Raw genomic sequence first — 20573 nt, 5'->3', positions numbered from 1 at the left:
ACGTTTGGCGCCACCTTCCCACGAATTGGTAAACTCACAAGATTCGTTTTTTTCGCCAGGTACACGTATACATCCGAACTAGACTGTGTTGTTTCTCCGGGCCACACATCTGTGTGTATGTGGCTATACGCATAATTTATTTTTTGTTCCATGCGGCGTATATTGGAGGCGGTGACCCTTTGAGAGCCGAATGCAAGGAAATCTCATTTTAATTTATAGTGATTAAGTGTACATTTCAAGTGACAATAAAGTATTCTATTCTGTTCTTTATTCTATTCTGTTTTCTATCCTATATTCCTTTTCCGTTCGAGGCAGTTAGCATTCCCACGGTCAAAATGAACGGCAGCCATCAGACGCTGGCTAGAGAACCGCGCTCGTCCAATCCCCGAGGGAGAACAAGGTCACGTGTAGTGCCTGTCGCTTCTGAATGAACTTCAGCTCAGGCGGGTCTTTGACGGAGTGTTAGGCTGTAAAGAGCCTTCTAGCCATAAGAGCAAGTGGACCGTGGACTTAAGCAGGCTGGCTGGAGGATTCTGGGAGTTGAAGTCTTCAGGTTGCCAAAGAGGAAAACACTGCTACCTGTGGGTAGACCTTTGGGGGTCTCAAGCAAAAAGCATCTTCCCGTTCTCTAAGCCTTTTTTTGAACTGGAGATACCCAGGAATAAGCGGGAACTACCCGCTCACATAGCTGTTTTACTACAAGTCACTCAGATTTTTCATCTGCTGCATTGCAGCTTTGTTTTTGTTGCTCTCACTTAAACAGTATAAGAAAATTAAAAGTAAAACGTAAAAAGAGAAAAAAGCAAGTTAATATTTATTTACCATTTATTACATTTATATGCCACTTATCTTAATTACTTTTTTCCTATTTTTTTTCTCACCCTTGTCTGGATGCATCCTGTAAGATGTAATATTTTTTTTCAATTTGAGAGCTAAGAATTCAAAGAGAACAATCAAAAAACAAATCCCCACAAGATCTGTATCAAAATGGATGACTGTTTAGCTTGGACTGTTAAGGAGAAAACAACTCCTATGATGATTACAGGAATTTTATCAGGCTCCTGGCACAGAACAAGAGGGAAACTTTGATAAACTCAATTCCTGCTATTTAAAAAGGGGACAGGTAGTCAACTTACGACAATTGAACGCAAAATTTTCACTGCTACGCAAAACAGCTGTTGAGTTTTGCTCCACTTTATGACCTTTCTTGCCCTATTTAAATGAATCACTTTCATTTCATGCAGTTGTTTAGTAAGTAAGAGTTATTAAGTGGCTTCCCCATTGATTTTACTTGTTGGAAGGCTGCAAAAGATAATCACATGACTCTAAGACATGCAATTGTCATAAATATGAGCCAGCTGCCAGGTGTCTGAATTTTGATCATGTACGTAAAAGCAGGGCTTTTCAACCAGTGGTACGGGTACCACCTGTGGTACATTGGCACCTGGCAGATGGTACGCGACCATCCTAGAAAAGGGGTAGTGGGGGAGGGGAATGAGCTGAACCGGTGGCAGCACCACACAAGCCTGAGCGAGAGACGGCTGGAGCTGCAGGGCTGTCAGGGCTCAGCGGAAGCGCCAGGATCAGGGCCAGGCTCCAGCTGGAAAGCAGCACTGATCCTGGCGCTTCTGCTGAGCCCAGAAGCACTGATTAGCTGGAATGTTGCAGCCTCTCCAGGGTCTTGTTATTTACATTCAGATGCTTGGCAACTGATTCATATTTATGATAGTCACAGTGTCCCAGGGTCATGTGAAGTGATCAAAACCTGCTGCAACCACCCAGCAGACGGGAGGGGGGGGAATATAAACCAAACACACCCCACCCCACCCCCGCTGCCAATCCTGAACAGAAATGCTCACAACAATGAAAACCTTTGGTGTCTTGCTCGGCTGCGACTTGGGGAGCACTTTTTTCAGTGCCATTGTAACTTCCAATAGTCACTAAGCGAACTGTTGTAAGTCGAGGACTACCAGTACTTCATCACTTTTTTCTTTTTTTTTTTGTTTTGGTCATCAAGTTTTTGACACCTTGCTAGGCGACTGGTGGTACTCGGATGTTGCCATATCCTAAAAATGGTACAATGGGTGAAAAGGTTGAAAAGCCCTGGTGTAGGGGATGCTGAAACGGTTATAAGTGTGAAAACTGGTCACAATGCCATTATAACTTTGAATGGTCACTAAATGAGTGGTTTTAAGTCCAGAACCACCTGTAGTTAGAATCTTCTTCGTCCAAATCACTTTCTATTTGTATGGGAAAGATTCAACCTTTTGTGTTTGCCAAGTATAAAATCAGATCTGAAGTATTTCAGCTAAGGTGGGACTTAACTTCTGGATGCACTTGGATGGAAGAACAAAAAAGAAGGGGCAAGAACACATTATTCTAAAAATGGATAAACCACATTGTGTCTCCAGATTCCTCAAAGCTCTTTTGCTGTGCCAGTAAATGAACTGCAATGCCCCAGTGAGTGAAAACATCTACCCCTAACGACTAATGCTGCCCTTCTTGCCACACATATACACAAAAAGCAAACCAAAACTGCTTACCAAAGCATTTCAAAACCACAACTGGTTTTCTGTAGTGTTTATGTCTGAATTGAGTTAAGTCACAGCTGGATTGCATCAACCCAAGTTATCTAATCTTTGAACAGATTCAATTTCCCTAATGTTGGCTCCACTCTATAGTCTGTCTCTAAGTCCTCATTTTATCATCTGAGTTTTGGGAAACTACCAGTTAGGTTCCAACGCAGTTTGCCTTCAGCACGCTCCCACTCAATCTTTCAATCCACAGCCACAGCCCTAAGTTCACCTAACAAGAATACAGCTTGATGTTCATTTATTAAAAAATAGCAAACATCAAAAACAGCTGGCAAAAATAAGATAAAAGGCAGGCAAGAAGCAAGGGGCAAGAATTCACATTATTTCTATATTCGTATATCAAAAGGTGCAATAACTTCCCGGAAACCCTGGAAACAAGATTGCAAATAATTAGCATAGACCAGCGTTTCTCAACCTCAGGAATTTTGAGTTGCATAGACTTTAACAAAGCTCATGAAGGACCAGCAGCTGCCTCAGCCTGGCACACCTCAGAAGCAGCAGCAGCAGCAGCAGAGGAAGAAGATTGTGCAGGTCACTTGGGACCAGTAGGGGGCAGCAGATACAGGTGGTTGTGGGAGTGGAGGGCAGCCCAAAGTGCAAGAGATGGAGATAACCAGGAGTTGGGAGTTGAAGCACATGCTGCAGTTGTAAATGTGGGCAGGTTGCCAAGCACCCAAATTTTGATCACATGAACATGGGGGTGCTGCAACAGCAGTTACCTTACAGGACCAGCCATTATTACAATTTATTCAGCAACATTGCAGAGGTAATCCTTAACTTACAACCATAATTGAGCCCAAAATGTCCATTCCTAAGCAAGACAATTAAATGAATTTTGCCCCATTTTATGACCTTGCCACAGTTGTTAAGTCAGTAACATGGTTGTTAAGTGAAACTGGCTTCCCCACTGACTTGGCAAAAGGGGATCACACTGTCATAAATATGAGCCAGTTGCCAAGAGCCTGAATTTTGATCACATGACCATGGGGGATGATGCCACAATGGTTATAAGGTGTGAAAATGTGATACATCACTTTTTTCAATGCTGTTGTAACTTCGCACAATCACTAATCAAATAGATGTAAGTCAAGGATTAACTGTGACTCCAAACAGTTGCTAATAATTGGTCATCAAGCGAGGAGACCTATAATCACCACCATTTCCTACATACTTCTGCCAATGACAGACAACTATTCACATTTTGCGTTCAGCCAGGTGATGACAGTTCTTTCCATCTCTTTTTCTGAAAATTTTGTGATACCGAAATACTTGAAATATTGAAGCAACAATTAATCAAGTTTAGAAGCACAATATGGAAATTTTGTTCCATTATGACAAGGCTGGACTTCACATCTCACAAGCCACCCCAGAGCCAACTGCAAACTTGGATCTCCTTATCTTAGTCCATCTGTTTGACACTGTATTACTTCCAACTTTTGCTAAAAATTGATAGAATAATTTTATGGGAATTTGACTTAAACGAAGAGGTAAAATGGACTGTCAGGATCTGGTTGAAGAAAGGAAGTGTAGAGCTTTTTTGTGACTTCTTTAAGAAGTTTGTTAACTCTCTATTTTATTCATTTTTTGTATTTCGTATTTTCAGCATAAGTATTCTGCATTTATTACACTTTCAGAAAATGCCGATTATTCTGGAACGTATAGCTCCATGGACCGTATAGCTCTATGTAGCCCTAACTAGAGAGCAGGTATCAGTGTGTTGGAGTGTCTGGCAGTTATTGGGTTAAATGCTACGTATGCTGATGGGTCAGTGGGAGGAGTATCAAAGGTCATTGAGAGACTTCCTGGACACAAGCCAGATGGGATCATTTGTTTACCAGCCGCATGGTTCCTAGCCACATGGTTAGGAGATCCTCACCAACATGTGACGCTCAGGAAGAGAAGAGGGGAAAATCCAATGTCAATTTACCTGGGGAATAAACCAATATTGCAAACATGTGCTTCTGGATGCATCTCCACGTGACTGTAAGTCATTGTCTAGAATTCCCAGAATAAAAGCTATATTTCTGTTTATTCTTCTGAGTTATCTATCTGTTTGGACTGTACAGAAAGCAACCTGTTCAGTTTGGAACAGAATACTGATTGTTCAAATTCATTCTTGGCACACTCTTATGCACTCTGCATTAAGAGGACAAATCTCCCAATTGAATAGGTGCATATTTCCTCAAAGCATGTTTTCCACCCCTAACTTCAATTATTCCCATGTTATTACTGAGCGTTTAAAAAACCGCAGCCTTTGTTCATGAGGTCCTCAGTTCCAAATAACTAAAACACGCAGAGTTGTCTTATGAGGAAGGAATCCCTCTTGCAAAGGCCTAGCACATAAAAAAGCACATTTAATCCTTGTCAACATTTCAAATGCATCAGAAATATTGGATGCAATAAAGAACAGATGTTTATAAGAAGAGGCTCATCCTAATTCAAACCGAATTTCCTTCAGTCCCTTCCAAGATGATCACCTGAAAGAAAATCACAGCTGGAGTTTTTGCATACCTGCCAATTTCCATTTTGTTGTCCAGCAGTCCTATTTTGATTTTTTAACTGCAATACTAATTGTCATAAAATCCTCGGCCAATACCACTTCTTGTCCATTCAAAACCATCTCAGCTTGCTTTTTCAGCTCTGTAACGTCTGCATCTCCTTCCCCCATCTGATTCGCAGGTTTGTATCTTTGACTAAAATGAGAGAGGACCAACTTCCTCGCTTTGCACAGCTTAGCAAACTCTGCTGCCATTTTTGGCGTGCTGTGGCCACGTTTTTTGGCTTTGTCCACCTGGCTGTCATCCAGCGTGGCCTCATGAATCAAGATATCGGCTTCAGAGCAAAGCAACCTCACTCCGTCCCCAACCACACCCGAGCAATCTCCTAAAATGCAAATTTTTCTTCCAGGAAAAGGACTTCCTAAGACATCCGTAGGAGAGACGATTGCCCCATTTTCCAGAGTAATCGGAACACCTTCTTTCAATTTCCCATATAAGGGGCCCGGCAGAATTCCTAGAAATTCAAGAACAGGAATAAGAGTAACTTTTGTGCAGTTTATTTTTCATTAAAAAAAAAAAACTTCTGGTGCAGTAATTCCATAACTCTAAAATCCACCAACCTTCCCCTTCTAAAGAGATCAAATTTCTAGACCTTATGAATACTTGTGTTTGAAACTGCACATGATAAATTTAATGGACCATTTTTTCTGTACACTATTTTTTTCTTTTTTGTTGTTAGTGTTGAATTTATGCTTTTGTTTCATTTTGCTTGTTTTACTGTTTTATATTTTATTCTCTATGATAAAACAATAATAAAAAAGCTGTGCACACAAAATTGAAACTTTTCTCTCATTTTTATTCTATTAAATTTATATGCCACTCATCTTAATACTGCACTTATACTTGCTTTCACTTGTCCCCTCATCCACAATCTTTCCTCTTCTAGTATCCTTTTGAACATCTTAATATTTGGGGGGGGGGAGAAAACGAGTTCAAGCACGAATCATGCATTTCATCTGCTCGAAAAGCTATTAGTCACCAAGCTTTGTGTCATAGTCATGCATGTAATATCTGCAAAAGTGCTGCAAAAATTCACTCTAGTTCAGCTGGTGGTATAAAGATGGAACTGAAAATCTCTCTTTTTCAATTTTCCCAGAGTAAAATAGTACAGGTAGTCCTTGTTTAGTGACTGCCTCATTTAGCAACTATTTGCAGTTGTAACAGTAATGAAAAAGTACCGTAAATGCCGGCATATAAGACGACTTCCGCGAGCACTGAAATCGGCGCCAAAGACTGGGGTCGTCTTATATGCCGAGTCGTCTTATACGCCGGAAATACTGGTAGTTTCCAGCGTATAAGACGACGTTCTAGGAATGCGGCCCGGCTATAAAGACGGGGGTCGTCTTATACGCCGGGTCGCCTTGTACGCCGGCATTTACGGTAACTGTGACCAATTCTCACATTTACAACTTTCGCAGGTCTGAAAAGCAAAGAAAAACTGAAATCAGATGACAAGCACTCTCATGGTTTCACTTAGCAACTGTTCCAACTTAACAACCAAGTTGCCAGTCACAGTTGTGATCACTAAACAAGGACTCCCTCCTTCTACGGACCTGCTATGTGGGGTGGTTTTAATTACAGGCATGAGGAGTAGATAATATACTTCATGCATCTGAAGATATAATGCACAAAAGCATATACACTGGTTAGTTTCTATTCTTAACAAACTCTGTTATTTCTGCTGCGAAGAATCCACACAGTTATTTTTCTGGGCAGTTACTAAATGGGAGATGTAGCTAGAAGGAATTGAAGGTGTGTGTAACACACCAAATACAGGCTTTGATCACCAATACAGTCATTTTCTCTCTTCCTTCCCTTTCCATTATTTCTGAAGTGAATTCTGATCCATGCAACCGTATTTCAAGCTGGTTGAAAATAACCTAAAAGCCTATTTCTGTTACAAAATACCAATAACACGGTTCTTCTGGAAATATCAGCTTTTACAGGTAGTCCTCAATTTATGTCCACAACTAAACCCAAAATTTCTATTGCTAAGTGAGACAGCCATTGAGTGAGTTTTGTCCCATTTTACGACCTTTCCTGCCACAGTTATTAAGTGAATCACAGCAGTTGCTACGTTTCTATGGAGAGTCTCGGTCATCCAGGTCCTGGTTGTCCCAAAGGTGCGTTTTCAGGAGGCAGCTGGACTTTCTGGTTTTCACTGAAGGGACCCAGGGCAGGAAACATCCCGCAGCCAAGGAGGCTCCACCCCCATTTGCACCACTCAGGTGACCCTGAGGACACCGAGATAAACCTCCAGACGGCCTCAAGGACTCTCATCTCAAAGAAGGCAAATGAATGACCAGCTGTCTGCAAGGAGTTTAAACCCTTCCATTCCCCACCCTCCAGTCAAGAGCTGACGGAGCTTCTTGGATGAGAAGCAAAATGTCTTCAAAGGAAAAACAGGGAAGTCCAGTTGCCTCTTGAAAAAAGCACCTTTGGGACAGTTGTTAAGTTAGTTAACAGGCCATCTGGTTTCCCCACTGAAGGCTGCAAAAGGTGGCCGCATGACCCTGGGACACTGCAACCATCGTACATAGGAACCAGTTGCCAAGCATCCGAATTTTTATCACGTGACCACGGGGATTAGCCATGGTTGTGTGAAAAAAGGTCATAAGTCATTTTTTCCATGCTGTTGTAACTTCAAGCTGTCACTAAACAAATGGTTGTAAGTCAAGGAACAGCTGTATAATAACCAGCAGAGCCAGATGCACTCCTACCTAATTCCTTCAATTTCTGAGCGTTGAGCTTGCCAGTCCGTGGCTTCTCTTCGACCAGAAAACCAAAAGAAGGTATACGATGAAACAATCTGAAAGCCTTCACCACGACCGGCCCACCGTCCTCCAAGAAGTACGAGTCGTCTGCGAGATTCAGGTGAATCATGTCCCCTGGTGGCTCTGGACAGCTGACCTCGCCTCGCTTCCCAGCAAACACGTCAGCCCATTCTTCTTCAGGGCACTGGTTGCAAGTGGGAACCAGTTCGTGGACAACGTAAGGGAAAAGCAGCTGAGAACGGGAAAGCGCCATGGCTGTCTGGAGAAAATCCTTTAGCCCAAGGGGCCCGTAAATATCCACTGGCAGCTTGCGGGCGTCAGGACTACACTGCAGGCTGATTGTACACAACAGTCCCGGAAGGCCAAAGACGTGGTCCCCATGCAGATGAGTTATAAAAATCTTGGTAATCTTGCCTAACAATATAAAATAAGATTGATAGCATCCAGGGCTGCACATAATTAAAGTTAAAAATAAATGGGAGATAAAAGCAAGAGGACAAGGACTTTTCTGCTGGAAAGTGACAAAAAAAGTCACCAATTGTAGTCATGTGACTGCAGGACACTACAACTTTTTAATAATCAAGGAGAGAAGCAACCTAGAACTAAGGAGAAACTTCCTGACAGTGGGAATAATTAATCAGTGGAACTCTCTGCCTCCAGAAGTTGTGAATGCTCCAACACTGGAAGTTTTTAAGAAGAGACTGGACAGCCATCTGTCTGAAATAGTCTATAGGGTTTCCTGCTTGAGCAGAGGTTTGGACTAGATGACCTCCAGGGTCCCTTCCAACTAAATCTATTATTCTATTTTATTCTAATTCTGCAAAAGACCAGGCCCTCCCAACTTCTCCCAGCATCTGGAAAGTTATTTACAACCTCTTCAACGCACCTGCTTTGAGATTACTTTTCATAAATTGTGTCTGGGTTCCCTCACCGCAGTCAAACAGCCAGCATTCCCCTTCAAAACGGATCACCGTAGCCGAGGCCCCTCTTGTCGGAGATGGGTATGCAGCCCCCGTTCCCAGAAATGTTATATCCATGGACATTTTACTCAAAGGGCAACTAAAAGAAAAGAATGATACCTGGACATCAGATCTGGGAGGGTCTCCTGGTTTGATTTTTAAATGAAACGATTAGATCTCAAAAAAGGCCAAGCAGGAAAACAGAACTTACTTCCCATCCCAGCCCAGGAGGTAGGTTTGTTTGTTTATTTAAGTTTTCCCTCTTCATTCTTCCACCCCCTTTCTCATCCTTTTACTTCAGTCTCCTCCCTAGATACCTGGGAATTCCTCTCCTCTAATTTTCAATCCTTGTGGCTGAAGGTTGCAAATTATGGAAACGAAAACCAAAATAGCTGGAGAATTGAGAAAACCTGCCATTTGGATCAAGGATCCCCAATCCTCACCAGGGCACGGAAGTGATCGGCAAGTGGCCACGTGCGCACGCATGAAGCCTCTCCCAGCACGCACCACTGCTGGACCACAGAGCCAGAAAGATTGGAAACCACTGATTTAGATTATAAGTCTAAATTTCATTTTTATTTTATTATTATTCTACTTGATCTCGTGTAAGTCATTCCAGGAATATTTCCCTCTAGGAATAAAATACTTGCATCCAATCACCCACCCATGACTCTCAGCAAAATGGTATTCTTAAAAAATGTACTTTGCCATTTCAGTTGTAAGCCTTTCCTCGATAAAGGGTTCAACTACAACTGTACCTCATTCAAAGAGCTAGTGTCAGTCAGTGGATGTACACAGTGGAGAATTAAGACATTAAAACCGAAGGATTTAAAACTCACTATATTCAAGCTATATATACTGTGGCTAACCTGGTTACTGAATAAACCCATATTTTGGGTTTCCACAACTTAACAACCCAGAAATTAACTCAAAGGCTAGATTTGCACTTGATTCTATCCCCACCAAAAAATAATTACCATTAATCCAATTAAGTCCTGGATTTGTGACAACTGAGCCCAACATTTCGGTTGCTAAGATAAATAAGTGAATTTTGCCCCATTTTACTACCTTTCCTGCCAGATGTCAAGTGAATCACTGCAATTGTTAAGTTAGTAACATGGTTGTTAAGTGAACCTGGCTTCCCCATTGATTTTTCCTTGTCAGAAGGTCGCCAAAGTTTATCATGTAACGCCGCCGGGATGCTGCAACTGTCCTAAACAGGAGCCCATGGCCAAGCCTCTGAATTCTGAATACTTGACCGTGTGGGGACGCCAGGAGGAAAGAAAGGCGAAGAAGGAACCGTCGGAAGTTTGTTCTCTTTTCTTGCCCTGGCAGGAGCCCCTCCTTTTCATAGACCCCCCCTCCCCACCCCGGCACGCCAGACCCAAAAGCAACACGTAACTATCAGGCACGCTTGGGGTGTGTGTGTGTGTGTGTGAGCGGAACAAGGAGAGCTGGGGGTTCATATGGGGTGAGGGGGGGAATCGCCCCTTCCCCCTCCTGCGAAAGCACGGAAGGCCCGAAGCGCTGGGCTCCTTCCGTCCCCGAAAGCTCCCCCGCGGCCCGCTCCCAACGCCGGGATGGGTGCCCGGGGGGGGGGGAGGAGGGGATACCGGGCGAGGGGGGGCGGCGCCCGGGCAGAGAAGGCCGCTCGGCCTCAGCCGAAGGAATAAATCCTGCAACACTCCCTCTCCTCCCCCCCCCCGGGAGAGCGCGCGGGGACCCCCGCGGAACGTTGGCGAGGGCTCCGTTCTAGGCCTTCCCCCTCCCGCCTGGCTCCCGAAGCTCAGCTTTGCCGGCGGGCCGGGGCGAGGCGCGGATCCGCGGCAGAAGCAGAACCCCGCCTGGGCGCCGCCGCCGCCGCGCCCCGGGCTCAGACACCCGCTCAGGCGGAGGCGCCCGGCTCCCCCGGCCCGGCCTCTGCACCGTCCCCGGCCTCTTCTGGCCGGGCGGGAAACGGGGTTGGGAAGAAGTGCGGGAGCCGCGGCTCGCTTCCTTACGCTCGCCGCGTGACTTCGGAGGAGCGAGCAGACAGTCCGGCCTCTCGCGGCGCCTTTCCCGCCCTCCCGAGGAGGCGCGAGCGCTGGCGAGGCGAGCTCCCTTCGTGCGGTGCCCGCGCCGAGCGGCCAGGCTGACGTGGGCCTGAAACGGGGAAGGGAGGAAGATCGGCCGCTGGCTTCGCACCCTCCAGGCCCTTCTGACTCCTACGGGAGTGGCCGCGTGGAGACAACTTTCTTCGGGCGTCGGTGGGGAGTCCCCGTGGACAGTCGCGGCACCAGGGGCCAACAGGGCGGCTGCAGCGGCCACCAAAGCCGCTGCTAAAGCACACGGAGGTTTCCTCGTGGGGACCCGGTACGTTTGGCCTGGCGAAGAGGAGGCGGCGGCCCAGGGAGCGACCCGGCCTTGCGATATTGGAGAGGGGGCCCCAGAGAAGAGGGCGCTGACATGTTCTGCCGTGTGGATTTCAACTCCCAGAATTCCTCAGCCAACTTTGCTGGCTGAGGAATTCTGGGAGTTGAAGTCCACAAGTCTTAAAGTTGCCAAGGTTGAGGACCCCTGTTCTAAAGAGAGGTCTAACCTAGAACTAAGGAAGAACTTCCTGATAGGACAATTTACCAGCCTGCCTCCAGAAGTTGTGGGCGCTCCAACACTGAAGGCTCTCAAGAAGGGACTGGACAGCCACTTGTCTGGGATGGGACTGGTTCTCCTGCCTGAGCAGGGCGTTCAACTGGAACAAGGGTGCCCAACCTGTGGGCCATGGAACGGCTGGAGACCGTAGTTAGCTATAAAAGCATAATAAAACTCTACTGCTGCTACAATGAGGTAAATTGTTCAAATAAGTTTAAATCTCCTTGGCACTCTAAATTATTCCTGTGAGGGTTTTATAATCAGCAGTATAACTTACATGAATGTCAGTTAATCCCCTTGAGCACTATTTTGAGTGGAAAAGGGATATAAATTTAATGAAGGCATTATATTCTCACTAGTACCCATTTGGCTGCCTTTTTCTTAAGAATGGTAACACCTTAAATTATGGTACTATTTCCTAACCTTGGCGATTTTGAGATGTGTAGACTTCAACTCCCAGAATACTTAGCAATGACCATGCTGGCTGGAGCATTCTGGGAACTGAAGTCCAAACTCCTTAAAGTGGGTCAGGTTGGGAAACACAGCTATGGCTACTGTATTTGGATTGCAAAAATTGGAACTACCAGTAGATGGCAGCAGAGATACAGGTACAGTACTCCTCAACTTACAACCATTCATTTAGCGACCGTTCAAAGCTATAGTGGCACTGAGAAAAGTGACTTGCGCCTGGTCCTCAAATGCCTGTCACAGCATCCCATGGTTATGTGATCAAAATTTGGATGCTTGGTAACTGACATGTACTAAGAGGGTTGCAGCATCCCGGGAGTCACAATTGTGACGTCTCAGACAGCTTCCAACAAGCAAAATCAACAAGCAAATCCAGCTTCCAACAAGCTGGATTCAATTAATGGCCCTATGATTCATTTAGCACCCAAAGTGATTCACTTAACAGCTGTGGCAAAAAAAGTCATAAAATTGGGTGAGACTCATTTAACAATTGCCTTGTTTAGCAACGGAAATTCTGGCCCTAAATTTAGGGCTATCTGTATAGGAAAGCCCTTTGCCAACTTTTTCATGACCATCTGGAATTTTGCAGCTGCAAACTGATAACATTGGGCATGTACAAGTAATCTTCGACTTACAACAATTGAGCCCAAGATTTCAGTAGCTAAGTGAGACATTTGTTTTAAGTGAATTTTGGCCCAATTTATAACTTTTCTTGCCACAGTTGTTAAGTGAGTCATTGCAGTTTTTAAGCTTGGAACACGGTTGTTAAGTGTATCTGGCATCCCACTGACCCATCTTGCCAGGTCACAAAAGGTGATCAAATGACATCAGGACATTGCAACCGTCATAAATATGAGTCAGAATTTTGACCACATGACCATGGGGATGCCACAACAGTCATAAGTGTGAAAAATGATCATAAGTTACATTTTCAGTGCCGTTATAACTTCTAATGGTCACTAAACAAACTGTTGTATCAGTTGACGACTACCTGCAAACTTTTCTGCCACCTGCAATTCATTTAGGCTTCAGCAACCTTCACTGGGTACTGATCCAGTGATGGGGCGACATCAGAAGAAGCTGGACAGGATAACGGGCATTCCACTAAGGCAGCCTCTTCCTAACTGGGTTCTTCCCGAGCTGTTGGACTACATAGCCTACCAACACCAGCAGGTGTGCTTGCTGTAGATGAGAAAAGGCTTTTGCACAACTCAGCAAAATAAAACAATTACTCACATAACTGTAGGCAAAAAGGAAAAGCTTTTACTATGAAAAAAGACAGCCACAGCTCATCTCTTCGTACAATTACAACATTAGCAAAACATATGCATCTTACAAACATGGTGCTTGTTTTTTAAAGGCTCCCTTTGCAATAAACAATATCTATGGGGGGGGAGTTATATCCTGAGAGTTGGGAGAAACGCTCCCACCGAGGCATAATTTGCTTTAAATTCCCCCAGGAGGCTTTATACCAGCCTCCTCTGTCCAGCAGTCCTGTGTGAAGTCACGTTCTCAAAATTACAGTCTGAACACATCCAGCTGTGGCAGGTAAGGAAGGAAAATGTTTTACGTAATAGAATAATCAATGGAATCTACACATTACTTTATCATTATTAACTGGGATGTCATTATTCCCTGTTCAGGTTTTCAAGATTACCTACAGGCAAGAGATCTGAAGCACCATCCTTCTTTGCCTTCATTCACCTATAACAGCAATTCTCAACCTTGGCCACTTGAGGATATGTGGACTGGCTGGGGAATTCTGGGAGTTGAAGTCCACATAGCTTCAAGTGGCCATGTTTGAGAGACACTGGCTATAAGAAAATGGTCCCTTTTTCTTGGGCCTCAAATTAGGGCCAATTCCAAGGGACATAACTGGAACTTCACAAACACGGCCTGATTGGTTTCCAGCTTGTGCGAACAAGTTCTTCGCTGAACTAGATATATGATGATAAAGGAGAATTAAACCAAGTTTACTAATCAGCTAAGTTGCACTCCAACTCCACCCAGCTTCTTGGATTCAAAAATCCAATCCAAGGATTGTGACCTTCACTAAAAAAAATTTATCCCTTCCTACGAAATGGCATTCATTTTCCATCATAATCACAAAGAATCATTCAACACAGCTGTTGAAAGTTAAAAGCAACTTGCAGTGTAAGTTGTCATCATTTAAAAAAAATCAAAATTAATGGGAATCAGCAAGTAGAAAACTGCTAAAAATAAAAATAATTTTGAGGCCCAAGCAAAAGAAAATCAGCTGAAAGGAGCAGACAAAGATGCCCATTTTTCAAACGATAATACATTTATAAGGGAACATGTTTTAAATTAAAAAATTTTAAACAGCATAAAAGTTTTCCTAAGGTGTTTTCTAATGAATCTGACATATTTATTCAGCAAGCTTCCTCAAAGTAATATTATGTTATTTTCTAAATTACGGTACCTCAACCTAAATTGGGGATGGGAGGGAGAAAAATTGTATTTGTCCATCAAATTATTATTTTTTTATTCATCACATTTTTACACTGCGTATCTTACCTAAATAGCTCTGGGTAGTTTACAATAAAAAATTATTACTGCAGATTTGTCTAAAAAAAGCTCATAGAAGCTTAAGTGCCCCAAAAGGAAGATCTTGTGATTAAAAAGTGATATCCCTTCCAACGTACACATGACATTTGTTTCTGAGCATTTAGAATTTGAAAATCCTTCCTACTTAATAATGAATAATAATAATCTATGTCATGTGGAACTGGAATGAACAGTTCAAAGTGGGCTTCTTCCCTCGCTGTAGGAATTTGTACGTCTTGAAACGTATCGGTCAACAAGAGGTACGTCTGAACCTAGTATTTTGACAAAAATATTTAAATCACATACTTTACTCAAATTCAGCCAACTACATAGAGGCCGTAATTTATACAGCAGTCCTTCTCATCCTTGGCAACTTTTAAGACATACGTACTTCAATTCCCAGAATTCTGCATGTCTGGGAGAATTCTGGGAGTTGAAGTGCACATGACTTAAAAGCTGACAAGGATGAGAAGCACAGCTGTAGACTGCTGGCAGTCTGTATATTTAAAGCCAATTATGCCAATTAAACGTTGCAGAGAGCTATCTTCTGCTACAGGTATTTTGGGTATAGAGACATTCAGGGCCTTTCTTAAACTTCAACCTCCTTTAGGTGATTTGGACTTTGACTTAAAATCCCAATACCAGCACTGTTGGTGGCACAGTCCAGGCTGAGCCAACCCGACAGAGAACTTTGTGGATAAATATGGGATAAAATATTATTGTACTTGTATTTATATCGAATTGTGCAGTCTAGCAAATATTGCCAGTACTTTCTAGTATAAATTTCCACTCATAAATAGAAAGTCATTATGAATTCATCTCAATTATATGTACTATCTTGATGAACAACATGGCCCCATATAGTTTATTCAGGTGTTGGTCAACTACACCACCCATGTTCATTTCTTGGACCACTAGGAAATGTTTTCTTGAGAGCGTGCAACTATCTTCCATAAGTACATGACTGCAAAGCCATGTAAGTAGGAAGAGAATTGAGCACTAAGATCACCTGAAATGGAATTTGAGAATATTCTTTCCCAATTCTTTCTCAGATAAATTCTGAGAATGTTAAAAGTTAGGCAAGTATGTTATTTCTTGTGTTTTCTTAAATTACAAATAGACACCATCCCTTTGGGCAGGTACAACTGAGAGAAGGTGCCTTTGAAGTGTCCTATATAAAATAGTACAATTTCACCAATATTTCTACATTATACAGAAGAGGAAAACAAAGAAACATTGCTGACAGCACAGGACACTTCCCCCCCCCAAAAAAGATGGCTAGGGGTGACATCATTCAGACCTTTCTCAATTAACCAAACAGGAAAAAAAAATTGGGAAGTAAACTTCTATATAAAATATTTTAGTCCAGCACTGTAAAACAAGATTGTAATGTTTCCAAATACCGTAAATGCCGGCGTATAAGGCGACTTCTGCGAGCGCTGAAATCGGTGCCAAAGACGGGGGTCATCTTATACGCCGAGTCGTCTTATACACCGGAAATACTGGTAGTTTCCGGCGTATAAGACGACGTTCTAGGAATGCGGCCCGGCGATAAAGACGGGGGTCGTCTTATACGCCGGGTCGCCTTGTACGCCGGCATTTACGGTAGTTATCACACCTAGTTGAGTTGCGCAATCTCCCCTCAAACTGCTCTAGATGTGCCGAGACTACAATTCAAAGCTGAATCTAGACACAATTTCAGTCACCCTATCTGAGAAAGTTCCTGGTGCCAAATTAATATGAAAATTCATCCTGCTATCTGAAAAGTCTACACTGAACCAGTTCTTAATTTAAGAGGCACAACTGTATGAAACAGGCTTCCAATTATGGTAAAATTACAGCAGGAAAATGTCACGTTGGAATCCTTTCGCTCAACCCACGTTTCTCAGAAATGGCAAAGGAGAAGCAGTGACCTTTTGAGACCATCGCCCTTCATTACCATTTCAACTAAAATGCTGCGGTGGTATTTCTCTCAGAGATGTTTGCTCTGCACTCTTGCATTCCCCGAAGAATAAAATAAAATAAAACTCAATCCATCCACTTTTTCACGCTGCACTGTCATATCCAACTGGCTTTCCTAGCAGACAGCGCAGCGTGTAGAATTTAATTGGAGGAAATGGGGATGTTATTATTATTGGCTTTCTTTTTATTGGACAGGCAAATTAAAGACTGACTTATCTAAGAGGACAGCTTTTATATCCTTAACAGTTTCCCAGAAACATGGCAAGGCAACTGGACAAATAAATAAATAAATAAATAATGGTAAAAAGATCCCAGGTCTGACGTATCTAATATGCATGTCACAAACCAAGATTACCTGGAGGTAAAAAAAATTATTTTTTACTGGAGTGGTGTCTTGCTTTGTTTAGGGCAGTGTTTCCCAACCTTGGCATGCGGTTTTAAGGCATGTTGGCTGGGGAATTCTGGGATAGAAGTCCAACGTCTTAAAATGATTAAGGTTAAGAAACATTGGTTTAGGGCATAGGATGGGGGGGGGGGCAACGAAGCACATATTCCCAGTTATTAGATCAATGGGACAGAGACCTGGGAGGAAAGCAGCCCTCATGAAGTTCAGATTAAGGAGTGTTACAGTTTAAGCATGAAAAACAACAACAACAAAATACTTGAAAAGAAAGGGGGGGGAATAGTCCATTTGTGTAACAAATGCCAGGGAAGTGATATGCAGCCAGTGCCACTAACAAGGCTGAATTATTCAAGTGCAGGACATCAGCACACAAACACACACAGATCCAGGAGCTGGCAGCATTGCTTGCTGACAATGACTGATATTTCCCAGAGAGGAAGAAAATGCAGAGCTGAGAAGGACATAATTCTATGCTTGAATCCGCCCTGTAAGGAAACAGGAAAGCCTCTCCTTTCGGCAAATCTGGCTTTGTGCAATTCAGGCCACAAAAGTTCAGCAGGTAGGGCAGTTCCAGGAGCCACTGAGGTTGCAAAAAAACAGAACCAATATAAAAAGGGATGGAGTGATTTGGTCATCAATTTATGCTTCCAGCAGAATGAAGACTTTGGGGGTTTTGTGTAGACTACAAAAGGGAAGACAGCATCTCCGGATGCTTCTCCTGTGAAAAAGAGGGAGGGAGGGAGGGAGGGAAGGAGACTAAGCCAAATCTCTTTCCTCAACTTACTAACATTCTCTTCTCAATTAACCTGTTTGGTGTAAACCCATGCAGCTTACAGCCATAAAAGAGACAGTACAGAAAAACCTTATCACACAGCAGACCAGTTAACAAAAGTTAAAAAAAGAATTAAGGGTTTTCCCTTATTTGTTCAACTAGCTTCCCCGGGGAGAAGAGAAAATATATTAAATTTCAACTCAACCGTCCATTCCTATGCACCTCAGAAGAGAGGAAGTCCAACCTGGGGACTAAATTCAGTGTCAGTTATGCACCCAGTTCAATGGTTTAGCACAAAAAGGAAGTTTTAAGTCTTCGTCAATCCTACTTCAAATGTTGTTGTTCCCAGCAAAATTTCAAACACGCCTTTTGTCCGAAGAGTAGGTTGTAGACACCGGCCAGTCGTACAGATCTGGTAGAAAGGATTCGTACTCCGATGTCCAGATTCTTGATCGTATGTACTGAATTTTGTCTGCTGGCTCTGGGTAATGGAACGCCATGCGATTGGCGTATAAATATTCCATGACCTACGGAAGAAAAAGGGGAAATTTAAATTACAGGTAGCTCTCTGCATACAACCACAATTGAGCCCAAAACTTCAGTCGCTAAGCAAGACAGTCAGTGAGTTGTGCCCCATTTTATGACCTTTCTCGCCACAGTGGTTAAATGAATCATTGCAGTTGTTAAGTTAGTAACACAGCTCTTAAGTGAATTTGGCCTCCCCATTGTCAGAAGGTCACAAACAGCGATCATGTGACCCTGGGATACTACAGCCGTCATAAATAGGAGTCAGTAGCCAAGTGTCTGAATTTGGATCACATGACCGTGGGGATGCTGTAATGGTCGCAAGTGTGAAAAACAATCATAAGTCACTTTTTTCAGTGTAAGAAAAGTGAATGGGGAAGCCAAATACACTTAACAACCATTTTACTAACTTAACAACTGCAGTGATTCACTTAACAACTGTGGCGAGGAAGGTCGTAAAATGGGGCAAAACTCACTTAGTAATGGTCCCGCTTATCAACAGAAAATTAGGGTTCCATTGTGGCTGTAATTCGAGGACTATCTGCATTTCTTGTTCTTTTCTGAAATGGGTCCTTACCTTTATAGCTATGTTAATGGACACTTCCCGGATGTTGGAAAGGGCGGGATAAAGTCTGCCCTCTTGCAGTTCTTCCTCACTCAGCTGCTGGGACAGTGTCTTTTAAGACAAAAAGGGGGGGGGAGGGAGAGGAGGAAGAGGAGGAGAAGGCACTTTATGCAGGAGTAAACCTGCCATCCTGGCCCTGCAACTGGGCCGTTGGGGCCCCCAGGATTAGAGAAGGAAGACTTCCTTTGACCAGGCAGTGAAATCAAAGCTGCTTTTATTAAGCTGAAGAAGCAGCTTAACTTTCGCCCAGAGCTTTTGCTTCAGTTTGGTTTCTATTGGTGCATCATCCTGCTTGGTCTGTATGATCCACCAAAAACCCTCCCATCAACACCCTCCCACCAACACTGACCAGACAAGCTAATTGTACACAAACGGAAAGCAAACCCAGTCCCTTCGAGCATGGTGACGTTACCTAGTTGGGTCATGAAATGTCTGCAAGAAAATAGCCCAGCTTAGCGAGCACCAAGGACCCACCATTCCACCCTGAGAGCTTCTCTTCTGTTGTCACCAACATATAAAAGTCATTTTGGGAACATGTTTCCTTGAGGTGCGTTGAAGAAAGCTAAAAGGAACAGCTTTTAGCTGATCAGACCTTGCCCATCCCATGCAAAAGTTTACCCAAGAGAAACTTCTGTTCTTCGAGGACGAAGCAAAGCCTCCCTTAGACACCGTAAAAGCACCTTCCCTAAGAAGAGCTGCCCACAGTCCCTGCCACGCCCGGCCACTTCTTCACTCCAGACCAAATCGACAGAAATTGCAACCTATGTCCCTATTGGAAGTAGCTTTCATTCGCCCAACCTGGGAGACATCTTGGGGGTCCGGGTGTCTAGGACCCGATCTGTCATCCACTCCCACGATTGACAACTATAGACAGCTATACAGGGAGCCAGTTTGGTGTAGTGGTTAAGATGTTGGCGTAGAAACCAGGAGACTGTGAGTTCAAGTTCTGCCTTAGGCACGAAAGCTGGCTGGGCCAATCATCAGAGGACTGTGAATTCTAGTCCTAGCCCAGGCACAAAAGCGGGCAGGTGACTTTGGGCCAATCACCAGGCAGTGATGAGTTCTAGTCCCGCCTTAGGCATGAATGCCAGCTGGGTTTCTTTCAGCCAGTTCCTCTCTCTCTTTCAGCCCAACTCACCTCACAGGGTGGTTGTTGTAAGGAAAATAGGAGGAGGAAGGAGTATTACGTACGTTCACTGCCTTGAGTTACTTATAAAGTAATAAAGGCAAGATAAACATCTGGGTGAGCGAGTGGATGGATGGATGGAAAAGATCAGGTGCTCAGTATCCCAACCAACCCGTCTCCTTTACCTTTGCAGCTTCCAAAAAGACGTTGTCACTGATGTGCCGGACGCTACTCAGGACAACAGCAAGAGCCACACCTGCGACACACAGAGGAGGATTCTAAATGATAAAAGTCATTTTTATGGTTCATGCAAAGCATGCAGGGAGTAAAAAACCTTTAGAAAACTGGGGCACAGCAAACAACAACAGGAACATAACAAGGAAATACACAAGTGGAGTGGGATAACACATGCACACTACAGGTAACTAGATTTTTATGATGAGATTAAGCAGGCTATACTTTCTGCAATAAGTACAAAGGCCTTTGAACTGCATTCTTTTAAAAAAACAAAATCTCATTTTTTGTAAAAAAAAATGTCTGGAGAGCAGTTATGGAATGGAATGGAATGGAATGGAAAGAAAGAAAGAAAGAAAGAAAGAAAGAAAGAAAGAAAG

The 20573-nt window shown here is 43.5% G+C and overlaps 2 protein-coding genes and 1 long non-coding RNA gene across 7 annotated transcripts in view; 1 reads left to right on the top strand and 2 right to left on the bottom strand.

The window, feature by feature from the left end:
- Positions 1-2817: 2817 nt before the first annotated feature.
- Positions 2818-11316, bottom strand: ELAC1 (elaC ribonuclease Z 1). 4 transcript variants are annotated; one of them, XM_039318743.1, is made up of 4 exons: positions 10886-11316; positions 8813-8985; positions 7873-8340; positions 2818-5606 (listed from the first exon to the last, which is right to left on the bottom strand). In XM_039318743.1, the coding sequence occupies exons 2-4, from the start codon at positions 8967-8969 to the stop codon at positions 5137-5139; spliced, it is 1095 nt and encodes a 364-aa protein (XP_039174677.1). In that variant the 5' UTR covers positions 8970-8985; positions 10886-11316; the 3' UTR covers positions 2818-5136. The 4 variants fall into 4 exon arrangements, with proteins under 4 accessions (XP_039174677.1, XP_039174678.1, XP_039174676.1 ...); XM_039318744.1 differs by lacking the exon at positions 10886-11316 and adding an exon at positions 10677-10879; XM_039318742.1 differs by lacking the exon at positions 10886-11316 and adding an exon at positions 10020-10430.
- ME2 (malic enzyme 2) overlaps positions 8852-20573 on the bottom strand; it is a 46396-nt gene continuing 34674 nt past the window's right edge. Inside the window, exons 14-17 of one of the 2 annotated variants that reach the window (XM_039318740.1) lie at positions 20145-20215; positions 18786-18884; positions 18012-18210; positions 8852-8985 (exon numbers count right to left, since the gene is read on the bottom strand). In XM_039318740.1, coding sequence (XP_039174674.1) covers positions 18040-18210; positions 18786-18884; positions 20145-20215 — 341 coding nt within the window. In that variant the 3' untranslated portion in view covers positions 8852-8985; positions 18012-18039. Of the gene's footprint in view, positions 8986-12282; positions 18211-18785; positions 18885-20144; positions 20216-20573 lie in introns of those variants that run through there. The other variant, XM_039318739.1, reaches the window with a different exon arrangement.
- LOC120296776 lies at positions 11333-14575 on the top strand. Its single transcript, XR_005553575.1, has 2 exons — positions 11333-11708; positions 13625-14575. It is a non-coding gene; the product is annotated as an uncharacterized LOC120296776 (long non-coding RNA).

This window comes from Crotalus tigris, unplaced genomic scaffold, assembly GCF_016545835.1.
Source record: "Crotalus tigris isolate CLP2741 ecotype Arizona unplaced genomic scaffold, ASM1654583v1 scf7180000021493.194949, whole genome shotgun sequence".
Taxonomy (NCBI): domain Eukaryota; kingdom Metazoa; phylum Chordata; class Lepidosauria; order Squamata; family Viperidae; genus Crotalus; species Crotalus tigris.
The sequence above is the reverse complement of the archived record's forward strand: the minus strand, read 5'-3'. Positions and strand labels throughout refer to the sequence as shown.